The sequence below is a fragment of the Sturnira hondurensis genome, unplaced genomic scaffold (assembly GCF_014824575.4).
Source record: "Sturnira hondurensis isolate 20B ecotype Veracruz unplaced genomic scaffold, ASM1482457v3 Scaffold0021632, whole genome shotgun sequence".
In the NCBI taxonomy this organism is placed as follows: domain Eukaryota; kingdom Metazoa; phylum Chordata; class Mammalia; order Chiroptera; family Phyllostomidae; genus Sturnira; species Sturnira hondurensis.
The window spans coordinates 140,831-168,543 of NW_028094263.1; the positions used below are offsets into that span (position 1 = coordinate 140,831).

At 48.3% G+C, this 27,713-nt stretch overlaps 3 protein-coding genes across 7 annotated transcripts; 2 read left to right on the top strand and 1 right to left on the bottom strand.

Annotated features, from left to right (window-relative positions):
* Positions 1 to 2,733: 2,733 nt before the first annotated feature.
* Positions 2,734 to 11,657, bottom strand: RUNDC1 (RUN domain containing 1). Of its 4 annotated transcripts, none has more exons than XM_037033606.1 (6): positions 11,138 to 11,657; positions 8,664 to 8,669; positions 7,674 to 7,832; positions 6,040 to 6,238; positions 5,293 to 5,408; positions 2,734 to 4,878 (listed from the first exon to the last, which is right to left on the bottom strand). In XM_037033606.1, exons 1-6 carry the CDS (start codon positions 11,633 to 11,635, stop codon positions 4,009 to 4,011), a joined length of 1,848 nt encoding a protein of 615 aa, XP_036889501.1. In that variant the 5' UTR covers positions 11,636 to 11,657; the 3' UTR covers positions 2,734 to 4,008. The 4 variants fall into 4 exon arrangements, with proteins under 4 accessions (XP_036889501.1, XP_036889502.1, XP_036889503.1 ...); XM_037033607.1 differs by having other exon boundaries at positions 2,734 to 4,874; positions 5,289 to 5,408; XM_037033608.1 differs by lacking the exon at positions 8,664 to 8,669.
* On the top strand, positions 11,645 to 16,392 carry PTGES3L (prostaglandin E synthase 3 like). Of its 2 annotated transcripts, XM_037033612.1 has the most exons (8): positions 11,645 to 12,174; positions 12,690 to 12,803; positions 12,909 to 12,975; positions 13,082 to 13,180; positions 14,665 to 14,754; positions 15,438 to 15,491; positions 15,989 to 16,016; positions 16,187 to 16,392. In XM_037033612.1, the coding sequence occupies exons 1-8, from the start codon at positions 12,167 to 12,169 to the stop codon at positions 16,192 to 16,194; spliced, it is 468 nt and encodes a 155-aa protein (XP_036889507.1). In that variant the 5' UTR covers positions 11,645 to 12,166; the 3' UTR covers positions 16,195 to 16,392. The 2 variants fall into 2 exon arrangements, with proteins under 2 accessions (XP_036889507.1, XP_036889506.1); XM_037033611.1 differs by having other exon boundaries at positions 15,989 to 16,392.
* A 1,526-nt stretch (positions 16,393 to 17,918) lies between these two features.
* AARSD1 (alanyl-tRNA synthetase domain containing 1) lies at positions 17,919 to 27,327 on the top strand. The gene is made up of 12 exons (XM_037033610.1): positions 17,919 to 18,026; positions 18,176 to 18,307; positions 20,431 to 20,590; positions 22,347 to 22,404; positions 22,847 to 23,003; positions 23,100 to 23,216; positions 23,446 to 23,576; positions 23,772 to 23,838; positions 24,005 to 24,096; positions 24,508 to 24,562; positions 25,610 to 25,704; positions 27,095 to 27,327. Exons 1-12 carry the CDS (start codon positions 17,988 to 17,990, stop codon positions 27,228 to 27,230), a joined length of 1,239 nt encoding a protein of 412 aa, XP_036889505.1. The 5' UTR covers positions 17,919 to 17,987; the 3' UTR covers positions 27,231 to 27,327.
* The last annotated feature ends 386 nt before the right edge of the window (positions 27,328 to 27,713 follow it).

A 27,713-nucleotide genomic window follows, 5' to 3' on the forward strand; every position in this document is an offset into this window, starting at 1 on the left:
CTTTAGGTGCCTTCTGAGTGCAAAAGAAAAAAACCATCTTATGGTGTCTGCTCATCTCAACATTGAAAAATCTATAATTTTGGTCTTGGGCAAGATGTGGGACCAGTCAGGTTCACCAGTTCTTTTCTTGAGGTTCTTCAGGGACCAATTTTTCCCTGCAGCCCTCAGAACACCATTGCAATGGTTCATGACCCTAATCATGTACTTATATTTCTACACTCAGTTAAAATATTTGCTAGTTTAATTTGGAATATGACATTTTAGAGTTGGAAAGGACCTCAGAGGTCACCTACTCTGTCCTCTCAAAGATGACAGTTCTACAGCAGCAAAGTCACAGAATTGGTCACACAGAGCAAGGTCTCCCCATTCCCAACCCAGTGCCCTTCCCACTACAATACACTAACCTGTCCATTTCTATGTCCATGGTCTTCTCCTGGCCTTCTTATCTGCTTCTGTCTCTTGCTGTTGCTCCCTTGGAAATACAAACCAAACCCTGAAATCTTTTTTTTTTAATAAAGTCTTCTCTCTTTTTTTTTAAAAGATTTTATTTATTTATTTATCTTCAGAGGGGAAGGAGGGGGAGAGAAACATCAATGTATGGTTGCCTTTTGTGCGTCCCCTGCTGGGAGTTGGCCTGCAGGGAACTGGTCTGCAACCCAGGCATGTGCCCTGACTGGGAATCGAACTGCGATCCTCTGGTTCACAGGCTTGCGCTCAATCCACTGAGCCAAACCCTGAAATCTTATAATTGCCTAGATTCTTTTCACAGACACTCTCCCCATCAAATCAGTAACTAAACCCTGTGAATTTTGCCTTGTTTTTTAAGTTTCTTTTTCCTCTCCTTTTCCATCAGCTCCCTAATTGATCCAGCCTGTTTTTTTTTCTCCTCCAGTCCCTCCACAAACTTTTATATGGGTCAGAATTGCTTGGGGTGCTTATCACAGATGCATCTCTAACCCGGAGATTCCAATTCAGGTCTGGAGCGGGGCCATATGATGTGTATCTTGTTTTTGAGGAACTTCCCTAAATGCAGCTCTCAAGCCCACCACTTAATCTGCCTGAAATACTTCGTTGGCTCTTTATACCAAAGTTTGAATACCCACTCCTTTCCTTTAGCATAAGATCCTGACTTCTCCATACCCTTCCTGTACCCCTTGGGTTCCATCCAGCTCAACTACTCAGAAATCCAGACTCTCCTGAGCCCTGGGGTCTTTACTCCAGCTGTTGCTGTTGCGTGTGTCTTTATCCTCTACTGTGTGTAGCCAGGCAACATTCTGTACACCCTTCAGGTCCATTTTGAGTCTCCCAGGCAGAATTAATCTCACCCTTTTCTGTCTTCCCTCAGCAATCTAATCTATACTTATCTTTGTTATAGAGCATATCTTAGTTGGTTTGGATCAATGGTTCTCAAAGCGTGGTCCCCAGACTAGTAGCAGCAACAAAACCGGGGAACTTACTGGAAATGCGAATTCTCAGGCCCCATTCCAGAGCTACTGAATAAAACACTCTGGGGATGGGACCCCGCAATTCATGTTCTAATAAGCCCCCCAAGTCTCCATTTGGCTTGGTATCTCCTTAGCTAGATGTATGTTCCTCGAAAGCAGGGATTAGTTTTTCTTGTCTCTTTCCTCAGCATCTAGCCTGGCCCAGCCTGTTGTCAGACACTCAATAATGAGTAAATGCAGAGCACCTTAGAAATCTTTACAACAGGCCTTGCACTTTGATTGGATACACACCCATGGCCCTTTTTCATCCTACACTTGCACATCCTTAGTCTGGCTGGCTGTTCCTCCTCTCCTCCCTTGTCCTGTCTGCATCACCCCAAGCCAGGGGCAGAGCTGTGTCCTGATATAATGCAGATGGTACCAGTGACTAGCGGGCATCTGCTGGGATGCTGGTGGGACTGTCTGTGTCCACACGTCTTTGCTTCATGCAGGACTTGGCAGAGCAGTGTGTCCATCTCCATGCAGCCTAGTTCTTTGGCAGCTGACATTTCTGGCAGGTATGTGGAAAATATCTTCTCTTCCCTGAAGTGAGGGTGTGGACAAAGGAGAGGGAGAAACAAAAGACCCAGAAGCAGCGTGATTCAGTGAGGGAACGTGATAGCGTATGAACGGGACTGGAAGGCGTGGACTCAGGCAACTCGAATTCCAGTCCCAGCTCTTTCATCAGGTAGACCTGGACGAAGCGTTCAGCCTTTCTGCAGCTCTCCTTCCTTGGCTACAAGATGGCGATGACCAGGTCCTGCCTCACAAGGAGTGAGAGTTATAGCAGGATGGCACACACGAATCCTCCCCACACTGTAGCGCAAAGCCTTAATATAAACTAGTTTTTGAGGATTAGAAAAAGATAATATGGGGGTGATACAGGGCTATACGAGTTACTACCCACCCTGATATCCAGACAAATGGGTTTACCAGTGCCAGTTCCAAAAGTGGCAAGTGTGGTGACGTCTGCCGTGGGGATGGAAGTGCAGGCCTGGGTGAGACGGGATGATAAAGGGCGCTTTTTAATGAATTTATTCAGGGGGGAAAAAGCCACCAACAAAGCTGAGTGGATCCAGAGCAGAGAAAAGGCAGAACGGCCAGGAGCCAGACACAGTTCAAGGAAATGATCTCACTCAGATGGGCAGATAATGCCCAGACCGACCTACAGATCAAAGCCAAGCATCTCTAAGATCTTTACAGAGAATCTGTACAAAATACTAGATTTGTTAGCAACCACAGATATACCATTTTCTGCAATATTTACATTTATTCTGCTTCACACAGAAACTAATTCTAATGAATTTTCAACAATACATTTTAAATAATGTTGCTGGAAAAAAATTAAGTTAAAATGCACCACATAACAGTGCACACGTAAAGTGCAGCTGGCAATTTAACACATGACACATGCTGAATCAGTAGTGCTGGGAGCCCAATGGGTTTTTGAAAACGTGGTAACACTCTGTCCATCTCTGGTCGGTCCTGGAGCAGTATGCAGGCTGAACGGCAAATGTGAACTAAAACGGCTCACACACTGAGGACCGAATGGGACTGTTCTAGACTCAGTTTTACAATGAAGTGCTCAGCCCCTCCCTTGTCCGTCAGAAGCCACGTGTCACGTTCCCCCTGCACCCCCCGCCCTGCAGTGCTTAATGCAGGACCAGACCTCCTCCACCATCCAGCCTCAGGACAAAGAAAGTCTTAGCCCAGGAGGGAGTCACTGCTGGTCACTGCTGTGTTTTCCTAGCCACACTTGACTCGGTGGCAAGGGTCCTCTTGAGAAGTACACCTCTAACATGTCTGCTTCTGAGAAGGCTGCCAGCGTCTCGGTAGGAGGTTCACAGAGGAAAGATCACTTGCCACAAACACGGTACCAGGTGGCAGTTGTCCTTCCTTGCAAACCCTCCTGAAACCTCACCACCGTCGTCTGTGCCGTGAGGAGGGGGACCACCTCATTAGTAGACTTCAGTTCTTACCTCCGTATGAAAAAGGGCGTATTAAAACTGACTGGTGGTTAACTCCCTCAGAAATGCTGTTCTCAGAATATTCCCACACTGCTAGCTTTAGAGGCAGCTAAGGAATATACATACACAGCCTCTCCCGACCCTGGCTCCCAACTTGATTTATAGGAACCTCAACTCAAATGTCTTCCAGGACCAAAAACTCACTCATGTCGTCACCACCATCATTAACAGAACGGTTAGAGAAACCTGGATTTTCTAAAAGTCAGTCCTGGCATCGGGAGTTGGTGTGGTAACAGTGTGCCAGGACTGGTTTCTTCTGTATAGGCTCAAATACATGTGCAACATGTACACTGGTCACGCACCAGGGAAGGACCTTTAAATAAGAGAGTCTCAGAATTTCTTTCTGAGATGCCAAGCTGGCAGGGAAGGCCGACTGTGCAGTCATCTGGCCAGAGAGAGCATCTTTAACTGTTCCTCCCGCTCTCGCCTCCTATCTCAGAAGACTAAACATCTGTCTTTACTGAGCAAGGTGCTGGGGCAGGACCAGGGCACACTCATCAAAAAGCGTCTTTGATGTTTTTGAGCTGGCGCACAGCCAGGTCGACAGGGAGGCTGAACTTGAGGCTACTAAGGCGACTAAGCAGGTTGAGGGCACTCTCAAAGCCTGTGTGTGCCATGTAGCTCCAGGGCTGGTAGTGCGGCTCGATGAGCGAGCCCGACTTGCAGATGAGGTTCACCCAGGACACGAGACGCTGCTCATTCAGTGCCATGCACACCAAGGCCTTCAACTCTGAGTCCGCACTGCGCTTAAAGGGGTCATGTTCTGTCAGCACCATGTGGATGGCTGTCAGTAAGCTCTGCTTGGGGGTTACAACAGAGCCTCCCGTAACAGGCAGCGCAAAGGACTGGGAGAGCTTCCGGGCTGGGGATTCCACAAAAGCACGGCCGTTCTTAGCGTGGTAGTACTTCACGAAGAGCTCCCAGGGATGCATGGCCTCGGGGGCCGAGGAGAAGGCTGGCAGCAGACAAGCAATGGGGGCCATGACGAGGCTCATCCCCGGGGAGGAGGCGTACAGTCCGTGGGCCAGCAGGTCCCTCACGGCCACTGTCAGCTCCTTTCGCACTGCTGTAGTCAGCTCATCCCTGCCTCCCAGAGAGAGGTCCTGGAGGTTGGCAGAGGTGATGACGTGGTCGTGTGGCTGATGCCTTAAGGCTAGCTGCTTCACTCTGTCTACTGACACCTCCAGCCTCTTCAGTAAGGGGGAGTAGTCCCTGTCAGCCTGGCCCCTTGGCCACAGGGTCTGTGGGATCTGGCCCGTGGTGCAGCCAAACTGGCTGACAGCAAACATCTGGAGCACTGCCAGCGCTCGCCGCATCAGGTGCAGCCCCGTCTCCTGAACTCTCTTCACGTCTTCTGCCTTTGCTGTTTGGAAAGCACAGAGACGCATCAGTTAGGGCCATAGTGACACAGGGGTCCATTCAACAAGTCCCAAGTTGGAGTCAAGTCTTGCTTCTGAGCTATGTATGGGTCCCACATAAAGCCAGGAGCCCACCAGGATGTCACTGCACTTACTTTTTTCAGCTAAGGATGCCACTGACCTTCTCTTTTTTCTGTTGATAACAGCTATTTTGAAAAATAATTCATATACCATACAATTCACCTATTTAAAGTATACAATTCAGTGGTTTTTGTGTACTCAGAGTTGTGTAACCATCATCCCAAAAAGATACTGTGTACCATTACCGTTTCCCATTCCCCACTTCTTCCCTACCCTTAAGCAACCACGAATCTACCTTCTGTCTCTACAGAGTTGCCTACTCTGAAAGCTGTACGTACTTTTGCTGTTTCCTGAAGGCAATCTGCTGCTGCCAGTTCTGGTGGAGCCATTTCCTGTCTTCCCACTGGCCTTGCACTCACAGTGCCCACTCTCTGTCTGCAGTGGGCTTCCCACTTCATCTGGAATCAGAAGTTACAAAGAGAAGATACTCCTTTAGCCTCTTGATGGCAGATTAAAAAAAAATTTAGACTGAGGGGAAGGGAGGGAGAGAAACATCAACATGTGGTTGCCTCTCGTGTGCCCCCTACTGGGGACCTGGCCCGCAACCCAGGCACGTGCCCTGACTGGGAATTGAACTGGTGACCCTTTGGTTCCTAGCCCACGCTCAATCCCCTGAGCTACACCAGCCAGGGCAGGGCTTGATGGAAGAGTTTTATAGGAAGAATATTTATTAATGCCTACTACAGGATAAGACTTACACATATATCTTATTTAATTGTGTAGTACAGTTACTGGCATATAGTAGTTGGCTCAATAAATATTTGCTGAGTAAGGGAAGCATGAATCATTTCATGGGTGAGGAGCGTGGGACTAAAGAGGTTAGGAACCCGCCTGAAGATATGAAGTCAGTAAATGGCAGAGCTGAGATTTCGCTATCTGGTTCTAAAGTCCACGTTCTTTCTACTCTACTATGCTGGCTCCCTTACTAAGTGATCAAATCTCTTAAATGGTACATCCAGACTGGCACCTTTAGGTATCAGTACTTATAGTACATAGAATCATCACAGCATCTGTCCACCCTCCTCTGACCTTGGATGAAACTGATGAACATCTCGAGGTCTCGGATCTGAGTTTTCAGCTGCTCAACCAACTGTTCTTTCACTCGGGCCGGGTTTACGATCTGAGCCACAGCTGCATCCACACGCTGCCGAAGCTCTTCAGTGGACAGTGCGCTGATGTCCTCATTCAGGTTCATGTCCAGTTTCTTTATTAACTCATCTATGATCACCTATCAAGACCACAAGCAATGAGCACACCCTTTGGAATTTTCAGAGAGAAGAATAGGAAGAAGGAGAATCTTTATTAGCACACCTTCTCTACTTAAATAGAAATCAAAGACATAGATAGCTCCTAAATTTGTGAGACAAATGATACAATTGCTGATCGAGGTAAGGAGACACAGCTCCTCTCACTGCAGATGTCCCACCAGGCCGGGCCACCTTCACTCGGGAGACCAACAGTGTGAATAACCCCAAATGGCTGATGACCCAAGAAGCCTCATATCAGCCTCCCCCAAGGTCCCCAAGAGACCAGAAATACTGGTTTCTCTTAGTTTCTGGCCTCTCTTCCCTGCTTGCCCTATTCCAGGCAACAAAAGAAAAATCTTTACAAAACATCAATGTACATTACAGCCAAAATGTCCTAGTGACAATACTAGGGACAATGATATCTCTGAAATGTAACCCCTGCCAGAGAAGCAGCCACATCACAGACAGAGACAAACATGTAGGGGAGGCTACAGCTGTATTTCTTTCATTTAAATACTTTGTACTTTTTCTTCTTTTTGGGGGGAAAACTTCATTTATTTTTAGAGAGAGTGGTGGAGAGAGAAAGAGTGGGACAGACACTGACATGTGAGGGAAACACTGACCAGTTGCCTCTTACAGGCCCCCAACTGGGGACCTGGTCTGCAACCCGGGCATGTGCCCTGACTGGGAATCGAACCAGCAACTTTTTGGTTCGCAGGCCACTGCTCAATCCACTGAGCCACACCAGCCAGGGCTGTAGCTGTATTTCTACCAGCAGATTTACTTGTTTACCCAGATGTTGCTTAAATACAGCGTTAAAGTCAATCTGGATTCCTGGTATATTTATCAACTGGTTGTGGGGGGAAAAAGCTAGTTTATATTGTATAATGTGCTCCAGTAGAACTGTTTTAATGATCAAATGAAAGTATTATATTATTATATATCACTACTAGTATTATTATTAATAACCAACAAAAAGATTTAGCCCATTCATCATATTATAAAGCTTTGGAACTTGTGTTTCCACGTGTGAATAAAGACTGGCCCCATGTAGCGGTAAAATCTCCCTTTGATTTGGGCCAGTGAAGGGATTCTCANAGTTTATATTGTATAATGTGCTCCAGTAGAACTGTTTTAATGATCAAATGAAAGTATTACTATTATTATATGTCACTACTAGTATTATTATTAATAACCAACAAAAAGATTTAGCCCATTCATCATATTATAAAGCTTTGGAACTTGTGTTTCCACGTGTGAATAAAGACTGGCCCCATGTAGCGGTAAAATCTCCCTTTGATTTGGGCCAGTGAAGGGATTCTCACAAGGCCCCAGGCAAACGAGCCAGGGTAGAACAAACACCGGAAGGAGCCAGGGGACCTTAGGTGGGGGAGAAGCACCCTGCCAGCTGCTTACCCGCTGCCTTTCCAAGACCATGGACTGAGGCAGGGAGTCGTAGTTGCCCTCCTGGTAGGCGAACGTCTCCAGGTCATCCAGCTGGGTTTTGAGCTGCAGTATCAGTTCCTTCTGCTTCTCCCTTTGGGTTTCCAGGCGTTCCCGTTTCTCCTGCTCACTCTAAGACGAGAAAAGACTTAGGTGTATTTCACAGGAAAAGGAAAATTCAGGGCTCATCAAAAATCTCTAAAGCCGATAATGACTAACAACATAGAAAAGGTTTCCAAATAATCCAGATGAAATATGGAATTTTTAAAATAAGCTCAAAAACAAGAAGAATTTCATACAGGGAGATTTATTAACTTTGTGTCTTCTTTAAGAAAGTATGTGTCCCTCATGGGAAACGGGATATGAATACAATAGGGCCTTTTGTTGAGACTGCTGCCCCACCCCCAGAGGTCTAGTTAGGACTAAAACGATTTATCTCAGACAAGGAAGCCCCCCAGGAACTAGCCCGGCCATCCTCCACTGCCAATCACCACAGAACAATCCCTGGAAATTTTGTGCAGGGAATACGGAGTCAAGTGTGTACAGGAAGGCTTTATAACTTATACCCAGTTTTTTAAAGATTCAGAGCCCCTCCAATGTATTACAGATGTCTGCAAAATCCAAAGAATAAGCGCAGATACCTGGGGCAATGGAAAAAAAAATCCAAAGCCAAGTGATGGGGGTGGGAGGAAGGGAATTTTTGTTGTTTTTTTAAATGTTTGATAAGTTACTCTGAACAGTGACTCTTTTTCCCACTGTTGGCCACCAGGCAATTTCTGCATTTAAATTATTAAAATCCCTTCAGGGTAGTAAAATCTTGCCAATATATACTCAAACATGGGTTCTTCCATGCCTTTCTTGAGTATCAAACCAAAGCAAACCCAGCAAATCATGCAGGTCTAAGGCTACATTTTAAATTAGAAACCCACAGGATATTAAATTTAACCTTAAGATGGTACTTACCAAGCCCTCCAGAAGTAAGGTATGAGAAAGAACAAATGGAAAACAACAAATTAACTTTTTGTCCAAGTTATTTAAAAAGCAATGCTCTTGTTTACCTTTATTCAACACGGCAGCAAACCTTTTCTCAGGATACTCCTCCAATCCTTTCTGAGTGTTGTGGTTTTGTTAGAATCCTGTTCCTTTTCCTGTCTTAATGCGGGCCTAGCTGTCCTTTCTGAGAGGGTTTCCTTGATTTCCCCAGGCAGAGCTGAGCATTTCCTCCTCCACTGTATTTTGTACACGCTTCCACCTTAGCTCAGGTCACATTATAGTCATTTATTTAGGGTTCTGTCTCCTCCAGTCTATGACCTCCTTACGGGCAAAGGCTGTGACTCTGTCCCTTCCAGGCCTAGCACAGGTAAGTGCTCAGTACAAGGTTGGTTTACGCTACTGAATCAGGCACAGAAGGACACATTCTAAACACAATAGTCCCCCCTTATCAGCCGTTTCACCTTCCATGGTTTCAGTTACCTGCAGTCAACTGATGTCTGAAAATATTACGTAGAAAATTTCAGAAGTAAACAACTCAAAGGTTTTAAACTGTGCACCATTCTGAGAAGCATTATGAAATCTTGAGCCCGAATCACCCCTTTGCCCAGTGTTCAGGCATCCACGCTACTCCCACAGCCCACCCACCAGTCAGCAGCCGTTCTGGTCACCAGGTGGACTGCTGCATGCGGCTGCCGCGGTTCTCATCTGTGTTCGGGTAACGCTCGTTTTTCTTACTAGTGGCCCACAGTCACTCACATTAACTTTTATTACAGTATATTGTTATAACTGTTCTACTTTATTATTAGTTACTGTTGTTAATCTCTCCCAGTGTCTCATTTATACATTACACTTTCTCATAGGTATGTGTATATAGGATAAACCGTAGTATATGTGTTCAGTACTACCCAAGCTATCAGGCCTCCACAGGGGTCTTTGAACGTATCCCCCTCAGATAAGCGGGGATGACTATGACAAACTCTGACTAGAGGAAGCTAACTAGTGCAAGGAGCAAGAACTGGGTAAACTTTCCTTGTGTTTTCACTGTACCCCAACTTTATGAAGCCAAGGAAGAAAGAAACCAGGTATAAATCTTGATTCCATTTTCATGAGAGTATTTGCTGAACTTTGTCACTTGCCATAAAAGTTCTAGTCTTCTATTTATTGGAATGTGAGCAAACAAGTTTAAAAGGATAGAACAGTGAGATACAGTGCAAGGCAGGAAATAAAGAAATAATTGATTCCCACTATGAAGTGTGAGAAAATACTGGTTTAAAAAATTAGAAACTGAAAAGAAGTAATTCGTTCGGTTCACACGTATCCCCCACTTTGGCACCACCTGTTCTTGTGTCAATAAATGCACGGGAGATTACAGCTGCTTATTAGGTAGTTTTGAGCACTGCACTCCCCACCCAAAGTTGTACTGTTCCCCAAAGTGAAATGAACAGCCAAAAGGGCAAATCCAGAGAGCCTTTGGTGCTCTTCACACCTCAACAGGGCCTGGCCTACAGACATTTTTTTAATCCTTTCTATTCCTTAAGAATCTGCCAGGTGCGTGGGTGAAACAGTAAACACAGGACTGCATTGGAAACATTTCAGATTAAAATAATTCAGTATCTGTTACTGGTAAGTCTTCTTGGTAAAAAACAATTGAAAGTGGGAAGAAAGCCATATGTGGGTTGTAGCCTGAAGAATAAAAAGGTAAAGACAGGGAGTCTCATCAACACCGATCCACAAATGCACACATCCAGAGATTCAAAGACTGTAAGGCAATGCTCCCTTGGTGTGGCACACAGATTCTCCCAACTTCCCGAGGTTGGCTAACTCAATGAATCTTGCCAGTTACCAAAGGAACCTCATTTTGAATGCCTAGTCATTTAGCAAAACGTGGAAGGAGTTTTGAAATACCAGAATTGGAAAATTCAGGAGTTGTTTCTTTTTAATTGCTTAGATCCTCTGCTATTCACCAAAGCTCTCAATCACACAAGTCTAAAGACGACAGATTCTCTCGATTCCAGAAAAGCACGGACAGAGCAGATCTAAATTTCTGTAATTTCCACTGAAATCACTAGCCGATTTTCCCAACCCCCAGGGTCGGGACATTCTATCAGCAAATGTGCCAGGACGTAAGTACTCGGTAAAGTGAGCGGGAACAGCACCGTTTTGGTTGGTTGCTCTATTGCCCTCTGAATACTCTCTTTGCTTACTGCTCCTCTGCCCTTTATGCCATTACACCTTCGGTGGACACCTCCTTTCCCTTCTTCTCAGTCCTCCTGCCCTTAGGCGGGCTCCGCACACCTGTCTCAATCTTCACGTCCGGGAAGCGCTTACTCACCTAGACAGGTCGGCTTCGGACCACTACTACCTCTACCATCATCAGCATCGCTGTCCATCTACCCAATCCCTCCTATTCCCATATCCCTCGGGGCCCGGCCCCAGCTGCTCACCTGGTCGTCGCCCCGCAACTGCGGCCGGTTCCCCGGCAGCCCGTCGCCCTCATCGCTGGTGGGATCCTCGGGCCCCCAGTAGCCCAGGACATGCGGGCAACCTCGAAAGGCAAAGTCCTCGAGCTCGCGCAGGAGGCGCTGCTGCTCCGCCGGCGCCCCACGCACCACCTGGCGCAAGCGGAACTGCACCTGCGCGAAGTGCGAGGACAGCGCGAGCAGCGCCGAGTCCAGCCGCCGCCGCTCAGCCCGCAGCCGCCGCAGGGTCCGGCCGGGCGAGTCCGGAGGGGAGCCCGGGGTCGCGCCCGGATCCTCAGCAGCCGCCTCTTCCGAGAACGCAGTCGTCCCAGGACCGGCCTCCGCTACCGCCCCCACCGGGGCCCAGCGCACCGCTTCGCACGGTGGCAGTGACTCCTCTTCTTCCTCCTCTTCGTCCTTTGCCTTTCGTCCAGCCGCTGCCACCACCGTTACCGGCTCCTCAGCTACTTCGACAGTCGCCATCTTCCCGGAAACGCCCCGCACGTCAGCCGCGCCCCCTTGCTGCCTTGGCAACGGCGCGTGGGCTGAGAACACTCAGAGCGGGTGGGCGGGGCTCAGATGTCACTGAGTTCAGACGTCACGGAGGGCGGGCGTTCCCCGAAGATTTGATTCAGGGCAATAATTTTGTATTGAACGCCTATTGTGAATCAGGCACTGAATATACTAAGCGTTGGAGAAACAGATGATTGAAGCCGGGGTCGAATCACCGTGCGTATCTAGTGTAGTGTAGTCCCTGCCCTGGTTCCGGAGGGCGGGTCGTCTCATCCTAAATGTGTACATTTCTGGAGACTCGGAATGTGAAGGGCTGCAGGGATAATGCTGCCCTAAAGTCTCCCCGGAGGGCAGCTCCCTTGGTTATATGGCCGCGTTTTCTCGGCCTCTAAAACCTTTCCCGACCATATAAGGAGAGGCAGCTGCTGGGGGCGTCACCAGGATCTAAAGATAGCGACCCCTGCCTCGGATGCCAAACGCCACTGAGCAGCGGGAGCCTCCATGGCACGGTGAGTGTTTCTGGCAGCCTTTTCCCCTTTAGATTCATTCCTTGCCCCACGTTTTCTGGACGCAAGACGTTCTTCGAGGTTTAATGGGTATCCCAGATCCCAGGTCTTCATAACTTTGGAGTGGTTAGAGGCGTGTGCCCTGACTGGGTATCAAACTGGCTACCCTGCGGTTCCTCACATTGGGGTGTGCAAGAGGCAACCACGTATTGATGTTTCTCTCGCTCCCTTCCCCTCTGTTCTAAAAAAGGGAGGAAAAGGGGATGATGCTCTAACCAACTGAACTACCTAGCCAGGGTCAACTCTACTTCCACGCTTTTGATTCTCCCCAGATTCACCCTGGCCGCACACACCGGTTCCCATCACCCTCCTCCCACCTCCTCTTGTTTCATTTAGCTCCATTTTGACAGGGCTGTAGCATAAAACATCCCCATATCTTCCCCTCCTCCCATCTTCCCCAAATACTCTCAGTCTTCCCTCTTCCACCCCTATGAAGCCCCACCTCAACTCCTTTTCAGGCAGCAGGCCCGGACCCTGTGGTATGACAGGCCCAAGTATGTGTTCATGGAGTTTTGTGTCGAGGACAGCACCGATGTCCATGTGCTCATAGAAGACCACCGCATTGTGTTCAGGTAACGGCCCTCCACTCTGTAGAATCCGGTTTCCCCGGAACATTTTCCTTCTCCTAATGCCCCCACACTCCCTCCTGCATCTCCTCAGCCACACTGTCTCCTCAGCTGCAGGAATGCTGATGGAGTGCAGTTGTACAATGAGATTGAGTTCTATGCCAAGGTGAACTCCAAGGTAAGCATGGGGTGGGATGGTAAGGTTTGGATGGGAAGCCTGCCTGGAAAAAGCAGAGGTTCATTCTAAACCTCAGACCCCCAGAATGAGCCTCTCTATCTGGCAGGACTCTCAGGATAAGCGCTCTGGCCGCTCCATTACCTGCTTTGTGAGGAAATGGAAGGAGAAAGTGGCCTGGCCCCGGCTCACCAAGGAGGATGTCAAGGTAGGGAGTGGCCTGCTCTTTCTCCTGTGCTCTCTGCCCACGGAAACAGGTGCCCGAATTAGGTCTGGGAGTCTCCATAGCCTCTTCTCCCCACCAACATTTAGTCCCTCGCTGGGGCCCTGCCTCTTTGACTTCCTGGATAATATGGAATCCATTCCTTGATCTCTTCCTAATTCAGGCCTCATGCATCACTGGGCGGAGTTTGTTGTGTATTTTCAGCCCACCCCCGATCTGTTCAATGCATCGCTTCCGCTATGGTCTGTCTAAAACACACATTTGACTGTGTCAAACCCTTCCTGAAGATTCTGCAGTGTTTTCTTTTCTCCTAAAGGCTGCAAATTGGCTGTCTACTAGTTGGATCTGGCTCTCAAATTTATTTTAGTACTCGTCGCAGTGTTAAACATTACTTTGTCTGGTTACTGATATTTAGAATCTTTGATTAGTTGCTGACACATAAAAATGTTGAGATTTCACCTACAAATCCAGATTATTAGCTTCTCTTGAAAAATGGAGATTTTGGCCACACTGGTCTAAAACTCCCAAATGCCTGGAGTGGGAGCTTTAAATGGGACATGTGGTCCACCTCACTTTACTGCTTTTTATTATCTTCCTGGCTCTTTCAGGCATTTGAGCTCAGAACTTCTGCCCTTTAGGTTGAAGTCTAAGCACCATAGCATGACATATAAGATCATGCCCTGGCTATTCATCCCGTTGTAGTCTTATATCCCTTTACTCTCTGCCTCAAACTTCACCTTCCAGCCACAGCAAGCTGCTTACAGCTCTTTTGCACATACCAGTCTTTGTACCTTTGCTCAAGCTGAGCCTTCTTCCTGGAAAGCCTCCATCACCACTACCTTCTCCCACCCAACCCCCACTCATCCTTCAAGGTTACACGACTCCAAGACACCTGGATTCCCAAAATATCCCCTGTACAACCTACCACCGCCCTTCCCATATTGTATGATAATGATTCACTTACATTTCCCTTTTTCACTTGCTTCTCGGTGGCTGAGACTACGCATTGAACATTTTTATGATCCCAATGCCAATATCAGAGTCTGGCCCATTGTATGTGTTCAATAAATGTCTGTGAAATGAATGAGCGAACAACTTCTCTGTCTAAGTGTGGGAACTTGGAACATGGGCCTCGAAGGGCTGTCCCTGCCTTGCTTGGTTGACTCTGTGATACTTTATGACAGTTATATTTCCAGGTGTGTTATTTCCCTAGTCCATCTGCTTTTGGAGGGCGATATTTCTGTGCTTTTTCGTACTATGCCTGGCATTGTGCTTAACAGGTTCTTGGTAAATCTGTGTGGATGGTGATGCTGATGTGGCAGTCTGACGGTGGGGTTAGTCAGAGGGGTGCTGTTAGGAAGACTTCTCCCATTGACCTTCCCCAAGCACGCTTCTGCACACACGACCACACTTCTCTATGCGCGTCTGCTGCCCTCCTGGCCTGTGACTGTCTGTGCTTCTCCTTGCAGCCAGTGTGGTTGTCTGTGGACTTTGATAACTGGAGAGACTGGGAAGGGGATGAAGAGGTGGAGCTGGCTCAGGTGGAACATTATGCAGAGGTAATGCCGTTTTGTGCCTGTCTTGGTCGCTTTCTGTGTCCCTCCCTGTATACACCCCCTGGAGGATTCTCATCGGGGCTAGGCAGAAATACGTGAGCTCCCCAGACCGGCTGCTCATTGGTGCTGATATTCTTTACATTTTTTTATGCACTGTTTATTTAGTAGGGATGGGAGAAATGAATATTGTATTAGTGAAAGTGTGCACATAGACTCACTCACTATTCATAGAGTATAGCCTGTGTTCTGAAAAGTTTGGCTGAACCTTTTTCTCTTTTTCTGTAACTTTTGTTCTCTATTGTTTGTATTGTATGTGTGCATTTTTTTGAGCCAGACAACTTCATGGGAAAATCAAACTAAGCAGCATAAAATTCACATTAAAAGTCACTATTTCCCAATAAATTGCACCCTGCCACGTGTTATTTGGTTTCAGAATTTCAGCACCAGTTATTTAAGTTGCAAAAACACTAGCAGATCCTGACTTGGATTAGTAAGGAGGGTGCTCTGGGTGTGTGTTTAAATTTCCTTTTAAAAAAGGAAGTCAATGTACTCTTTTCTCTAATTCACTCCCCGATGTGTTGGGGGCTTTAAAGATAGGGCTGTTGTCTGGCTGGGGCTGTTCTTCTAGGGTCCATCAGTGTGCAGGTTGCTCTTCTCTCTTGTGACTACTTTGCTCTTCCCACTAGCTTCTGAACAAGGTCCGTGTCAAGAGACCTCCCCCTGCCATGGATGATCTGGATGTAAGTGAAGCCTGCCTCTCAACCCTTCAGTTTCCCCTTTGCCCTTAAAAGTAAGATACTAGGAAGCTCCTGTCTCTATTACTAGCACACAGTAATTCTTAGTGCATGTTAGCCAAATTTGAATTTGACATAGGAGTCAAATATTTTCCAGGCTTCAAAACCCCAGCAAGACCCTCCTCACTTCCGTCTCTCCGTCTGCTTCTCCATCCTAGGACAGATCCGGCCCTGCTGACTACCTTTACAGCTGTACGGAGCAGTAGCATTAATTGAAATTCTGAAACTAAATGATACAGGACACAGTGCTATTCATTGAGTCCTAGTGATTTACTTTATTTTCCAAAGTTTAAATCCTTCTGTATTAGCCTCCCAAGAAGTTATGTGACTCAGAACATCACAAAAGCAAATGGAGAGCAGAAGGGAGTGAGCAGTGTTTATGAACACAAATGTTCACTCTTTGCATACTCTACAGGTGCTTTTGTCTTTTTCTTTTTTCCCAGGATGATTCTGACAGTGCCGATGCAACAAGTAATTAACTTGTGCGCAGCAGAGCTGGGGAGGATGTTGCGGCCGACTTCCAGTTATTCTGACAAGCCTGGCCCTTTGTCAAGCTCTCTGGCTGTGCACCAGGGTCCTCTGGGATCTCAGATCTTTCCTAGAAACTCTTAATTAAGGGTCCTCCTATTTCTTTTTCCTAGGCACTTGACTATGGCTGCTGTATCTGATGGCAGAATAGCAAAGGAGTAGACTGGTGGTACTTCTGACTTCCTACCAATTGGCTGTAATCTCTATGATCAGGCCATTCAGCAGGGCTCTCTCGAGTATTTGAGCATGTGTATGTGTGTGGTAGAGCAGAAGCCAAAGAGGCAGCAGATGGTTTATAATAAATCCCTGGGAACTGGTCTGTTTCTTTCCTGCTTGTATTGCTACCTCCTGGAGGCAAGCCACTTCTCCTTCTGTAGTTCCTCTCTAAGGGAGGGGTGGGTATCAGATCCCGCCCCTCACTGTGGAGACTGGAGGAAAGATGGTGGATGCAGGCTGTACCCAAGGGGGCAGGGCCTTCCCGATGCACAGATCTAGGCTCTGGCTTCTCAGAGCAGAAACCAGCCTTTCGCTATAAGGCTCATATTGCCACCCCTAGAACCAGCCAGAAATGCGCCTCAGCTTCCTGCATACTCCAGAGATCTCTTTATATTTTTTATTTATTTACTCTTTAGAGGGAGGAGAAGAGAGGGAGAAAGAGGAGGAGAGAAACATTGATTGTTGCCTCTTGCATGCCCCGGCACCTGGCCCACAACCCAGGCATGCGCCCTGACCAGGAATCAAACCAGTGACCTTTGTGTTCACAGTCCGGTACTCAACCCACAAGCCACACCAGCCAGAAATCTTCATACTTTTTAAAGCTGACATTAGTTTTTAAGTGAGAAGAAAAGCTGCTAATATACAGTTCTATTTTATTATATTGTACAATTTACTATTTATTATCTCATTAAAATTTTTGAATTTCATATCAACCCTTTAATAATTAGGTCTTTTCTTCATAGGTGATCAAAGAGGTCACAATAAGTGTCAAAGTTGGGACTTGAACTTGTACAGTGCATCCCACATCCACAATTCTGAAAACAGAAAAGTTCTGAAACCTGTCCAAAAAAAGACAGCAAAGCTTATTCGGCAGCAAAACATGACCTAAAATGATGTGAGGCTATAGTCTGTTTATTCCATTTAGTGTATTTCTCAGCATAAATGTCAGCGAGTTTGATTACTTGATTTTGCTCCCGAGTTCCAACTCGAGTGTGTCAGGTAATACATAGCGTGTGCTCTCTCCATTACTACCTAAAAAATCCTGAATTCTGAAAAATTCGAAATTACGAAACATCTGGAATCTTCAGGCTTCTTATTAGTTGATTAGAAAGAGCAGAAAGTTAATTTTAACTTTTAGATGGTTTAAAATTTTAAGGTATTGACTGCAGCTTGTTGACTTCTTCATCTACACGGTCCAGTTAGGTAGGGGTAGTCACACATTGTACTTGAAATGAGGCCAGTTTGAACTGAGATGAGAGTGTAAATACACACCAGGTTTCGAAAATTTTGTATGGGGAAAAAACTTATCTTTATATACCTACTACATGATGAAAAATATTCTGGATACGTTGAGTTAAATAAAATATATTATTAACACATGTGGCTTGCATTACATTTCTATTAGGCACCTCTACCTAACACACATCCCTGGAGCCCAATGGGTTAAACTCAGTGCCTTGACAAGTTCAGGACGCAGTTTTGACCTCTGGTCATTTTCATAGTCCTACGACAGTTGCTAAATAGCCCGGAATGTGTGCAAGTCGCGTTTTCAATAAATTTGTCCCAATCACTCCCCATTGCTTGCTCTCTAGGTTCTGCGCAGAGACGCGCCGGTGATGAGGATTGTCCCCCTTCGGCCTCCGTCCGCCCTCTGGCGTTACAGTGCGCACCGTCCCCGCGTCCCGGGAGAAAACGACTATGGCGTTCCAGTGTCAGCGCGACAGCTATGCTCGGGAGGTGCGGCCAGCTTGGCGAGGAACCTGATGCTGCTGAACAGATGGGGAGGTGTGGGAGGAGGGCGTCGTATGGAGGGACAGCCGAGCTAGATTCAGTCCGGGTGTACCGAGGGCTGGGGTCGGGGCTCATTCTCTCATCTCACTGTTCAGTTCACCACCACCGTGGTGTCCTGCCGTCCAGCGGAGCTGCAAATCGAAGGAAGCAATGGCAAGAAGGAAGTACTGAGCGGTTTTCAAGTAGTGCTAGAAGACACTCTGCTTTTCCCCGAGGGCGGGGGACAGGTAACGGGCACCTCCTTTCCTTCTCCCCACACCCATGAAGCCCCTAATTCTTTTTTGCACAGGTGGAAAATGGTCTCCTGCCCCTCCGTCCCCCAGCCGTAATGAACACGTTGGAAGTTCAATTCAATTCATTTGCCCATTCAGCGGATATTTATCAACAAATACTTATCCAGCCATAACACATTCGGGTGCTATTCCAGGCCCTAAGGATAAGGGCTTAGCAAAACAGTGCCTCTACATACACAGACTATAGTATTTTCTGGAGAGGACAGACAAAACGGTTAATAGATAAATGCTATAAATAAAATTAAAGCCTGAGGGAAAGAGAGTGATAGGATATTCTCCGTGGTAGGAAGCAAACTATTTCAGTAGCGACTTAGGAGAAATGAGGGGGTAAGCCATTGTAAATGTCTAGTCGTGCTGCCGGGGGAGGGTGAGTATTCCAGGTAGCAGGAATAACAAGTGCAAAGGCCCTGAGGGAGGAATTAGCTTGGCCTTTGACAAGAACTAAAAATAATTCCCGCGAGCAAGCATGACCCAGGGCAGACTTACCAGAGCTATGACTGGGTGGCAGCAGGGTCCATTTGTGAACGTGGGAAAGGCGATAACAACACCGAAGGTGGGCATTCTGGGAGAGGCTTTTCCAGCAGAGATAACTGCACAGACGAAGGCAGGGGAGCCTGAAAGAATGTGACAAGTCTGGGTAACTGCAAATAGTCAGATAGTTGGAGATTCCGGTGTGTGTGGATTGAGGACAGGCTGGAGATGACCTTGGAATGGTAAGTGGAGGCCAGTTCAGAGGTCCCTGAAGGATGTGTTAAGGCATGTGGAGTTCACCCAGGAAGCTGTGGTAAGCCATGGATGTACTTAGGCAGAGAAATGCCATGAGACAACATGTTCCTTGAAGTTGATAGTGACAAAGTCCCAATTTCCTATCAGTGTCATCATTATTACAAGGATTTTCCCAACATGGAGGTTTTCTGACCTGCTGAAGAAAATTTGTGACCTCGGGCAACCATAGAACATCTCATTTTATATACCACTTCTTTTAGGAAGTCTTCCTTGATTTCTTAAGACGGTTGGGTCTCTTTCCTTTGAGCTCCCAGAACCACGCCCTTTTTCATGTTTTGGCGTGTAGTAGATCGTATCGCAATGATTTGTTCGCGTGTCTGGTCTGTTTGTTTCCAGACTCTGAAGCTCCACGAGGGATCAGGTTTTGTTTATGTTGTATTTTTAGGCTGGCACAGTGTCTTGTAAGCAGTAGGCATTTGATATTTTTTTAAATGAGTGAATAGCTTAATTTTATTTTTTATTTTAATCCTTACCTGAGGATATGTTTTATTAATCTTTAGAGAGTGAGGAAGGGAGAGAGAGAGAGAAACATCAGTCACTTGCCTCCTGTAAGCTAGGTGTGTGCCCTAACCAGAGTTGAAATCGCAGCCTTTTGGTGTACGGGATGCCCCCCAACCAGCTGAGCCACCCGGCCAGGGCTGGATGAATATTTCTGAATCTAATTCTAGCAGTGCAGAGAATGGAGTGGAGGGAAGGAGGAGAATTTGGATCATTTTAGAAGTTATTGAAAGATAAGGATCTAAACTAAGGGAATGAGAATGAGGATTAAGGTTCTTTTTTTAAAAAATTTTATTTATTTATCTTAGAAGGGAAGGGAAGGAGAGAGAGGGAGAGAAATATCAATGTATGGTTGTCTCTCATTCGTCCCCTGCTGGGAACCAGGAACTGGCCTGCAACCCAGGCATGTGCCCTGACTGGGAATCGAACCGCGATTGTGTGGTTCGCAGGCCTGCGCTCAATCCACTGAGCTACACCAGCCAGAGCAATGAGGATTAAGGTTGTTTGGGTTTTACGGAAATCTTCCCACTGTAGTTATAATCTTTATTTTAATCCTGGTACGCTGTTCTGTGGAACAGAGCATGTAGGTGTTCAGAGTGAAGAGGACGGGACAGCTCCCTCATGGAACCAAGCGGACCGCCTCACTTGGCATTCCATAGGGAATCTCTGGTTCTGGGTGTGTTTCTCACACACTCCCCTAGAGGGTCTTTGTATCCAGGAATTGGGATGAGCCCTGCCCTCCACCACGGATTATTCTTACTTCTTTTCCTCAGCCCGATGACCGTGGCACAATCAATGACGTCTCTGTGCTGAGAGTAACCCGCCGGGGGGCCCAGGCTGATCATTTCACACAGACGCCCTTGACCCCTGGGACTGAGGTCCATGTCCGGGTGGACTGGGGGCGGAGGTTCGACCACATGCAGCAGCATTCAGGTAGGTGCGGCGAACATGGTAGGTGCTGTGGGGGCGCACCACGATGATGGAGGTGCCGGTTGGAGTCTCCGGGAGTTAGCTGTTTGGAGAAGATAGAGGCATTCAGAATCTGCTCCGATTGAGGCAGGGTATGATAGATGTTAGAAGAGCAATATGAGCAATTGAAGTAAAAGTGATCGAATAACGGTTGTGTTTGAGTGTTGTTAACTTCCCACTTGGTATCTTTATCTGAATATCTCATAGGCTTCTTAAACTCAAAATGTCCAATATGGAATTAAAAAGTCCCCCAGCCTTGACCAGCGTGGCCCGGTTGGGCATTGTTCCTTGAGGCAAGAGGCTGCTCAGCGGTTCCATTCCTGTTCAGGGCACATGCCTGGATTGTGGGTTTGGTTCCTGGTCAGAGCACATGCGAGAAGCAACCGATTGGTCTCTCTCTCACATCAATGTTTCTCTCCCTTTCTCTCTGCCATCTCCTCTCTCTAAAAATAAGTAAATCTTAAAAAAAAAAAGGTTGCCCACTCCCCCAAACCTGGTCTTCCGATAGGGTTCTCTGTGCCCTGTGCATGGCATTAGCATCCACCCAGTTGCTGAGATCCCGGAAGTTGGTGCAGACACCTCTGTGGGGATCACAGTTGGTCACCAAGTCCTACTGGTTTCTTTTCTGCATGTGTCTGTTTCCTCCCACTGTCAGCGCGATCGTCTTAGCCCCAGCTCTCACGGTCTTTCCCCAGATCTCTGTGACGGCCTCCTGGCTAGTCTCTCCACATTCAGTCTTGCTTCTTTGCCCCCTGTTCTTCACAAAGGAGCCAGAACAGTCTTTTAAAAGTTAAACTCTGGCTCTGGCTGGTGCAGCTCGGTGGTAGGAGTGTTGTTCCATAACCCCGAGGTTGCAGGTCGGATTCCGGGCCAGGGCCCGTGCCTGGGTTGAAGGTTCATCCTTGGTCTGGGCATGGGCAGGGGTGCATGCGGCCTTGGTCTGGACACGTATGATCCCTGGTCCTGGCACGGATCCCCGTTCTGGGTGAGTGTGGAGGCATCTGATCGATGCTTCTCTTACGTCGATATTTCTTTCTCTCCCTTCCTCTCTCTAAAAAGGCAAATAAAAAAAATCCTTGGGTGAGGCTTAAAATAAAAAATTAAAACCTGATCATGTCACTCTCCTGCTTAAAGCTTTTCCAAGGCTTCCTGTTGCTCATGGTGAAGCTAGATTTGTCACGGCCCCCAAGCCCTGCCTGTCTGCTGCCCCCGCCCCAGCTGGTGCCCCTCCCCCTTGCTCCCTGCCTCCTGGCCATGCTGGCCTTCCTCTCTATTCCTTGAACACATCCTGTTTCTTTCTGCCTCCAAGGCCTTTGGGTGTGTTATTTCCAATGCCTTAGTTAATTCCTTTTCTTCCTCCTCACTGTCATCAGTCAGGGATAATGCTGTGTCTCTAATGTTAACCGTGCCTTGCCTGTGGTAGGCACTTGATAAATATTTATTGAATGAATGTGGCACATTCGACCTCAGTTTGGATCCCGCCTCTGATAAGCCACATTGCTTTGGCAGATTATTTGACATCTCTAGGCCTCAGTTTCCTCATTGTGAAATGGCATCATGAAGCCTCTTGCAGAAATCTTGTGAGGATTTTCAATAAAGTATTTCCAGAATATTACCCGTTGACGATAAGCCTTCGACAGGAGAGTTTCTGAGATGCTGCTGTGGGAACGTGTGGCTGTCTGGGCTGCTCACTCTCCTGTCCCTTGTTCTCTCTGCTCAGCGCAGCATCTCATCACAGCAGTCGCTGACCATCTCTTTGGGCTGAAGACGACATCGTGGTGAGTGGGAGGCATTGGACTAACTGTAGGGTGTGCCCCTGACTGCTGGCTCCTTCCCCAGTGATGGGCCGGGGGTGGGGTGGGGGAGAAAGAGCAGTGTTCAAAGTCTGCTGTGTTCTCCTGTTCGTCTGGGAGAGGGCGGTGGATGACCGTGTCTTTCTCAGGGGAGACACTAGGATGAGAGGGGAGATATCTGCCCTTGCTTAAGAAGGACCGTAGAATTTTGAGCCTAAAGACCTGCAGGGTGAATTTTGGCTGTGTGACCTTGGTCATGTCCTTTCCTACCCCTCACCTGTAAGATAGAAGTGACAATCTGCCTGCAGAACTTGTGTGAGGATGAAATAAGATAATATACATGGCCATGGTTTGCAAACTGTAAACTGTCTATACTATTATTGCTGTCATCATCAGCATCCTGTGGCCACTGTACTTCTTCTGACAGGGAGTTAGGGCGACTCCGGTGTGTGATTGAGCTGGACGGCCCCTCTGTGACGGCAGAGCAAGTAGCTGCCATTGAGCAGAGTGTCAATGAGAAAATCAGAGACCGGGTGCCCGTGAACGTGCGAGAGCTGAGCCTAGACGACCCTGAGGTGGAGCAGGTGAGGGAAGAGCCAGTGGGGCGGCTTCTGCAGACAGGCCTTCCAGGGGCTCCTCTTCCAAATTTGGACCACCCTTCACCTTCCCCTGTGTTCCAGGTGAGGGGCCGGGGTCTGCCGGATGACCACGCTGGGCCCATTCGAGTTGTCACTATCCAGAGTGTTGATTCCAACATGTGCTGTGGGACCCACGTGAGCAATCTCAGCGACCTTCAGGTGGGCAAGGAAGGGCTTTGGAGTGGCCGGGAGAGAGGGTGTCGGGGAGTGTGGGGTGTGACAGGGCTGGGAGTGCTGGAGGGGGACCGCTAGGGAGTGCTGAGCGCAATCACCCCTTTTCTGCCTCCCAGCGGAGGGGAGGTCTGGGTGTCTCCTTACCTCGGGCCCAGCATCCACTGTGGCTTCTGCATGTGTGTGTGAGTGTGTGTTACCCCCTTGCCTCGTGCAGGTCATTAAGATTCTGGGCACTGAGAAGGGGAAAAAGAACAAAACCAACCTGGTATTTCTGGCTGGGAACCGGGTGCTGAAGTGGATGGAGAGAAGTTACGGAACTGAAAAGGCACTGACCGCGCTGCTTAAGTATGCCCCTTCGGTCGCCTCCTGTGTCTCGGGGCCTGGACCCCCCAGGGCTTAGCTCCCCTGCCTGTAAGGCAGACAGAATAATCTCTCTGCGGGGTGAGGTGTTCTCGTTAAGTGTTAAGTGCTGTGGATGTGTGCCCAACACCAAAAGCAACTGGGAAGCTGGGCAGATCTCCAGGGGCCTTTCACTTGCAGGTGTGGGGCGGAGGATCACGTGGAAGCTGTGAAGAAGCTGCAGAACTCCACGAGACTCCTGCAGAAGGTGTTTATTCCCTGGGGGCTGGAGGGGGCATGGGCTCAGCACGGAATAGGCTGCCCGGACCCAGCCTCTCCACCTGACCACACATGTGGTTTGCCAGGGGTGAGGGAGGGGAGAGGGAAGTGGAGGGAAGGTGGTGCTCTCCTGTTACCCTCTCCACCCCCTTCAGAACAACCTGAACCTGCTCAGAGACCTGGCTGTGCACGTTGCCCACAGCCTCAGGAACAGCCCGGACTGGGGAGGTGTGGTCACGTTACACAGGTGAGAGATGAGGCGAGGGTGGCAGGCTCTAGGGCTCGGCCTGTCCCGTGTACCCTGCGTAGTGGCTGGCAGGTCTCTCACTGGCATTCTCAAGTCTGGGTGGACCTGTAAGATCTCTTGGGTTTGATGTATCTTCGCTCTGAATTTCATCACCGTCCCTCACCTCCTTCACCACCCGCCAGATCTCTCTTGGCCTCGGTGAGTTCTGTGGAAGAGAGACAGAAGTAAATGCAAAGCTTGTCCTGGACTGTTGATTCTGAGGAGGGCGTCCTGCTGGCCCCCAGCCAGCGCTCTTGGTCTCTGCTAGGGGTGTCTGCGGTTCTCACAGACGTGCAGCAGGCAGGCTGGGTGTCCTGCAGTTTCCCAGCTCCCTCTCCACTGTGCATCTCACACCTGTGCCTTTTGTTGTAGGAAGGAGGGTGATTCTGAGTTCATGAACATCATCGCCAATGAGATTGGGTCAGAGGTAAGAGGAGCGTGAGGTTCTCTGTGCATCCTGGGCAGAGCCCTGAATGAGGGGGTTAGTTTAGCTGCCGTCCCTCCTCCAGGGACACAGGAAGAGCAGGGAAAAGCGGGTCATTCAGTCCTGTTTTCTTAGGATCAGAGCTATGAGCCAAGCTCTGCTTTAGGTGTTGGGCTAGATCTGTGGTGTTGACTTTCTGGGCCTGAGACATTTACCAGTCTCCAAGCGCCTTTTACAGAGCTGGATCTCCTCTGGGCCACCAGGTTTATGTGCGCTGAGGGCTTATTTTAGAAACACGAGGTTCGACGAGGCCCCTTGAAGGCCGTCCTCTATTTTCCTTTTGCTCTTGCTGCAGTGGCCCTTCCCTGTCCTGACCGTCCTAACTTCCAGGTCTTTCCTAACTTCCAGATCTCTCTTTCCTATTTATTCTCCAAACCACTTTTTGGGATACCTCTCCAGCGAAAGCAGTGTGTATGTCTCTTTTCATAATTCTGTCACCATTTATAATTCAGTGCTAGAGGCAGAGGAGCACCTTGCTTGAAAGGGTGGGGAGGTTTGACAGAAGGGGGCCTTGAGGACTGCTAGGTGGCCACACACTAGGGAGCAGAGGCGGCCAGGCGGAGGGAAGCACAGAGGTTTCGGAAGCGTGGGGTGCCCGGGGGATGCGTGCCCGGGGCCAGGCTGCCAAGGTTTGCAGCCAGGTCACAGAAGGCGCTTTACGTTTGGCCGTGGTCAGGAGTGTCTTCTTAATGTTGAACGGAAGTTTCCGTGGTCACTTTCAGAAAGTTTCTTGGCTCCGGTGGGCCAAGGTGCAGGGTCTGCATTATCACTCATCACTGGTGATTTGGCAGGTGCAGGTGGCGGGGGGAAGCTGTTTTATTTTGAATTGAGGTACAACATTGTATAAGTTTAAGGTATGCAGTGTGTTGATTTGATGTATTTGTAATTGCAATATGATTTTAAAATTTGTTCTTGAAACTGAGCACAGGTTAGAGGGTTTGATCCCAGATCCTTGAGAATCAGGGTTCATCTCCTTGTCTTCCCTCCTAGGAGACACTCCTGTTCTTAACTGTGGGTGATGAGAAAGGTGCTGGCCTGTTTTTACTGGCAGGGCCAGCTGAGGCCGTGGAGACCCTGGGGCCCAGGTAATCTTCTGTGGACCGTCTTGCAGGGTGGGGAGCCTGTAAGCCTAACCTGATACAGCCAGCTCTTTGCCGATGACAAAGGCCACCACATCTGCAGTCTCAGTTCGATCCACATCACAGACCTGTGTGGTGGGCTGAAATCATTATCATCATCTCTCATTCCCAGTTTTAAAGGTGGGGGATTGTATACCACGTGCCTGGGATCTCACCAGGTGGCAGAGCTGAGTCTTGAACTCAGGGCTTCTGGCCCTAAAGCTCATGTGCTTTGTTTTTTCGTTTGGAAATTGGGATTCATAAGTGAGACAAGAACACAGGTGCTGGGTTACCAGTAGGCAGATAAAGCAGCTGCTTGAGGCACCGGCAAAACAGAGGCACAAAGTCTTTGGGGGAAAAAATTTAGGATTTTGAAATGAAATTAAAAAAAGGCATTGATGCAATTGTTAGTGAAAAACCAGAACTTGGTTGGATTTCTTTCCCCTTACGCTACTGTTTACATTTCATTTTAAATCAGATGTGTTGGCGTCTTGCCCCCCATTCTTTCTATTAGGAGTTTTCAAAGTCCCGAGAGGCTCCGATGAGTATGTGCTCACTCTGAAGCATTGCAGGAAAACAAGCCTTTAAAACAGAGGTTCCTGACAGGCAGCCAGAATTGGCCTATGGACTGATTTGGCCTATGTGCTATTTTAATTTCTTTTAAGATTTTATTTATTTATTTTTAGAAAGATGGGGAAGGAGAAAAAGGGAGACAAACATCAATGTGTGTGAGATGTAGTGACGGGTTGCATGCCTGTAACCAGGGACCTGGGCTGTGGCCCAGGCACGTGTCTGGACTGGGAATCGAACCAGTGACCTCTCAGTTCACAGGCTGGTGCTCAGTCAACTGAGACACACCAGCCAGGGCTAAAATACATAGTTCTAGCTTTTCTCAAAAAAGCGGGGTGGTGGGGAGGGCACTCTTCTGGCAATACTGGGCTCACACACCACCTGTTAGTGGTTACGAGGGGCCTGCGCAGGGCACCCTCTTCAGACAGGACGTGCGTGTCTACGTTGCCACAGTCCCACCCTCCTCACCCACCCTTCCCTCCCCCTTGGCCTCACTGCTGCTCCCCTCTGGTGTTAACATCTGCAGCCCTTCACCCCAGTGCACACTCACCCTGCTCCCTGGAGGTGGCCGTAATTTACCCAGGCATTGCTCTTGTTTCATTACTCACAGTAAACAAGGTGTGTTACCTTTGTGCACCTGTGCAAGTATATTTATGAAGGATTTCTAGAAGCCATCTCCTCTTCCTCTCCCTTCCCCAGGCCCATGGGGAAAGACCCGGGGCTGCTCTGGGTGGCTTTTCCCTTGAAGACCTCCCTCCTCCCGACCGTATCTACCTCTGCTTTCCAGGGTGGCTGAGGTGCTGGAGGGGAAAGGAGCGGGGAAGAAAGGCCGCTTTCAGGGTAAGGCCGGCGCGCTGAGTCGGCGCTCAGAGGCGCAGGTGCTTCTCCGGGACTACGTGGGCACCCAGAGCTCGGAGGAGTGAGGACTCAGAGCCTGTCTGTGCTCCTGCCGCTGCGAACAGGCCACTGAGGTCCCCAGAAAGAGTCTCTCGGACAATAAAATAGTTTGACTTGCGATGATTGTGGTGCCAAGTGTGACTAGTTTATGTGATAAACACTAGTGTGTTTATGCAGTAAGTGTCTGAATAAACAGCCCACTGGTTTGGTCCCATTAGACACAACCTGAGTGAGTGCAATGTCAGTGAAGTGCACTGATTTCTCGGAACCCGGCTGCTGCCTTTCTTCACGAAACACAACTGCCGAAGGAGAGTGTGAGTCAGGCTGGGGGCTCGTTCTAGGGCTTAGACTTGTTTGCCTTAAAAATGTATTTATTTTTTTAGAGAGGGGAAGTGGGGAGAGAGACATTGATTTTGTTGTTCCACTTATTCATGCATTCACTGGTTGCTTCTTGTATGTGCCTGGACCAGGGATCAAACCTGCAACCTTTGTGTGTAGTGTGGGATGAC

Coding starts and splice junctions, on each gene's coding strand:
- PTGES3L (XM_037033611.1), top strand. Junction 12,804..12,908: donor GACCACCGCATTGTGTTCAG/GTAACGGCCCTC, acceptor CTGTCTCCTCAG/CTGCAGGAATGCTGATGGAG. Junction 14,755..15,437: donor AGGTGGAACATTATGCAGAG/GTAATGCCGTTT, acceptor TCTTCCCACTAG/CTTCTGAACAAGGTCCGTGT.
- AARSD1 (XM_037033610.1), top strand. CDS start 17,988: ATGGCGTTCCAGTGTCAGCGCGACAGCTATGCTCGGGAG. Junction 23,004..23,099: donor ACGACCCTGAGGTGGAGCAG/GTGAGGGAAGAG, acceptor CCTGTGTTCCAG/GTGAGGGGCCGGGGTCTGCC. Junction 23,577..23,771: donor GCACTGACCGCGCTGCTTAA/GTATGCCCCTTC, acceptor TTTCACTTGCAG/GTGTGGGGCGGAGGATCACG.
- RUNDC1 (XM_037033606.1), bottom strand. CDS start 11,635: ATGGCGACTGTCGAAGTAGCTGAGGAGCCGGTAACGGTGGTGGCAGCG. Junction 6,239..7,673: donor TGGTCTTGGAAAGGCAGCGG/GTAAGCAGCTGG, acceptor TGGTCTTGATAG/GTGATCATAGATGAGTTAAT. Junction 4,879..5,292: donor GATTGCCTTCAGGAAACAGC/AAAAGTACGTAC, acceptor TGTGCTTTCCAA/ACAGCAAAGGCAGAAGACGT.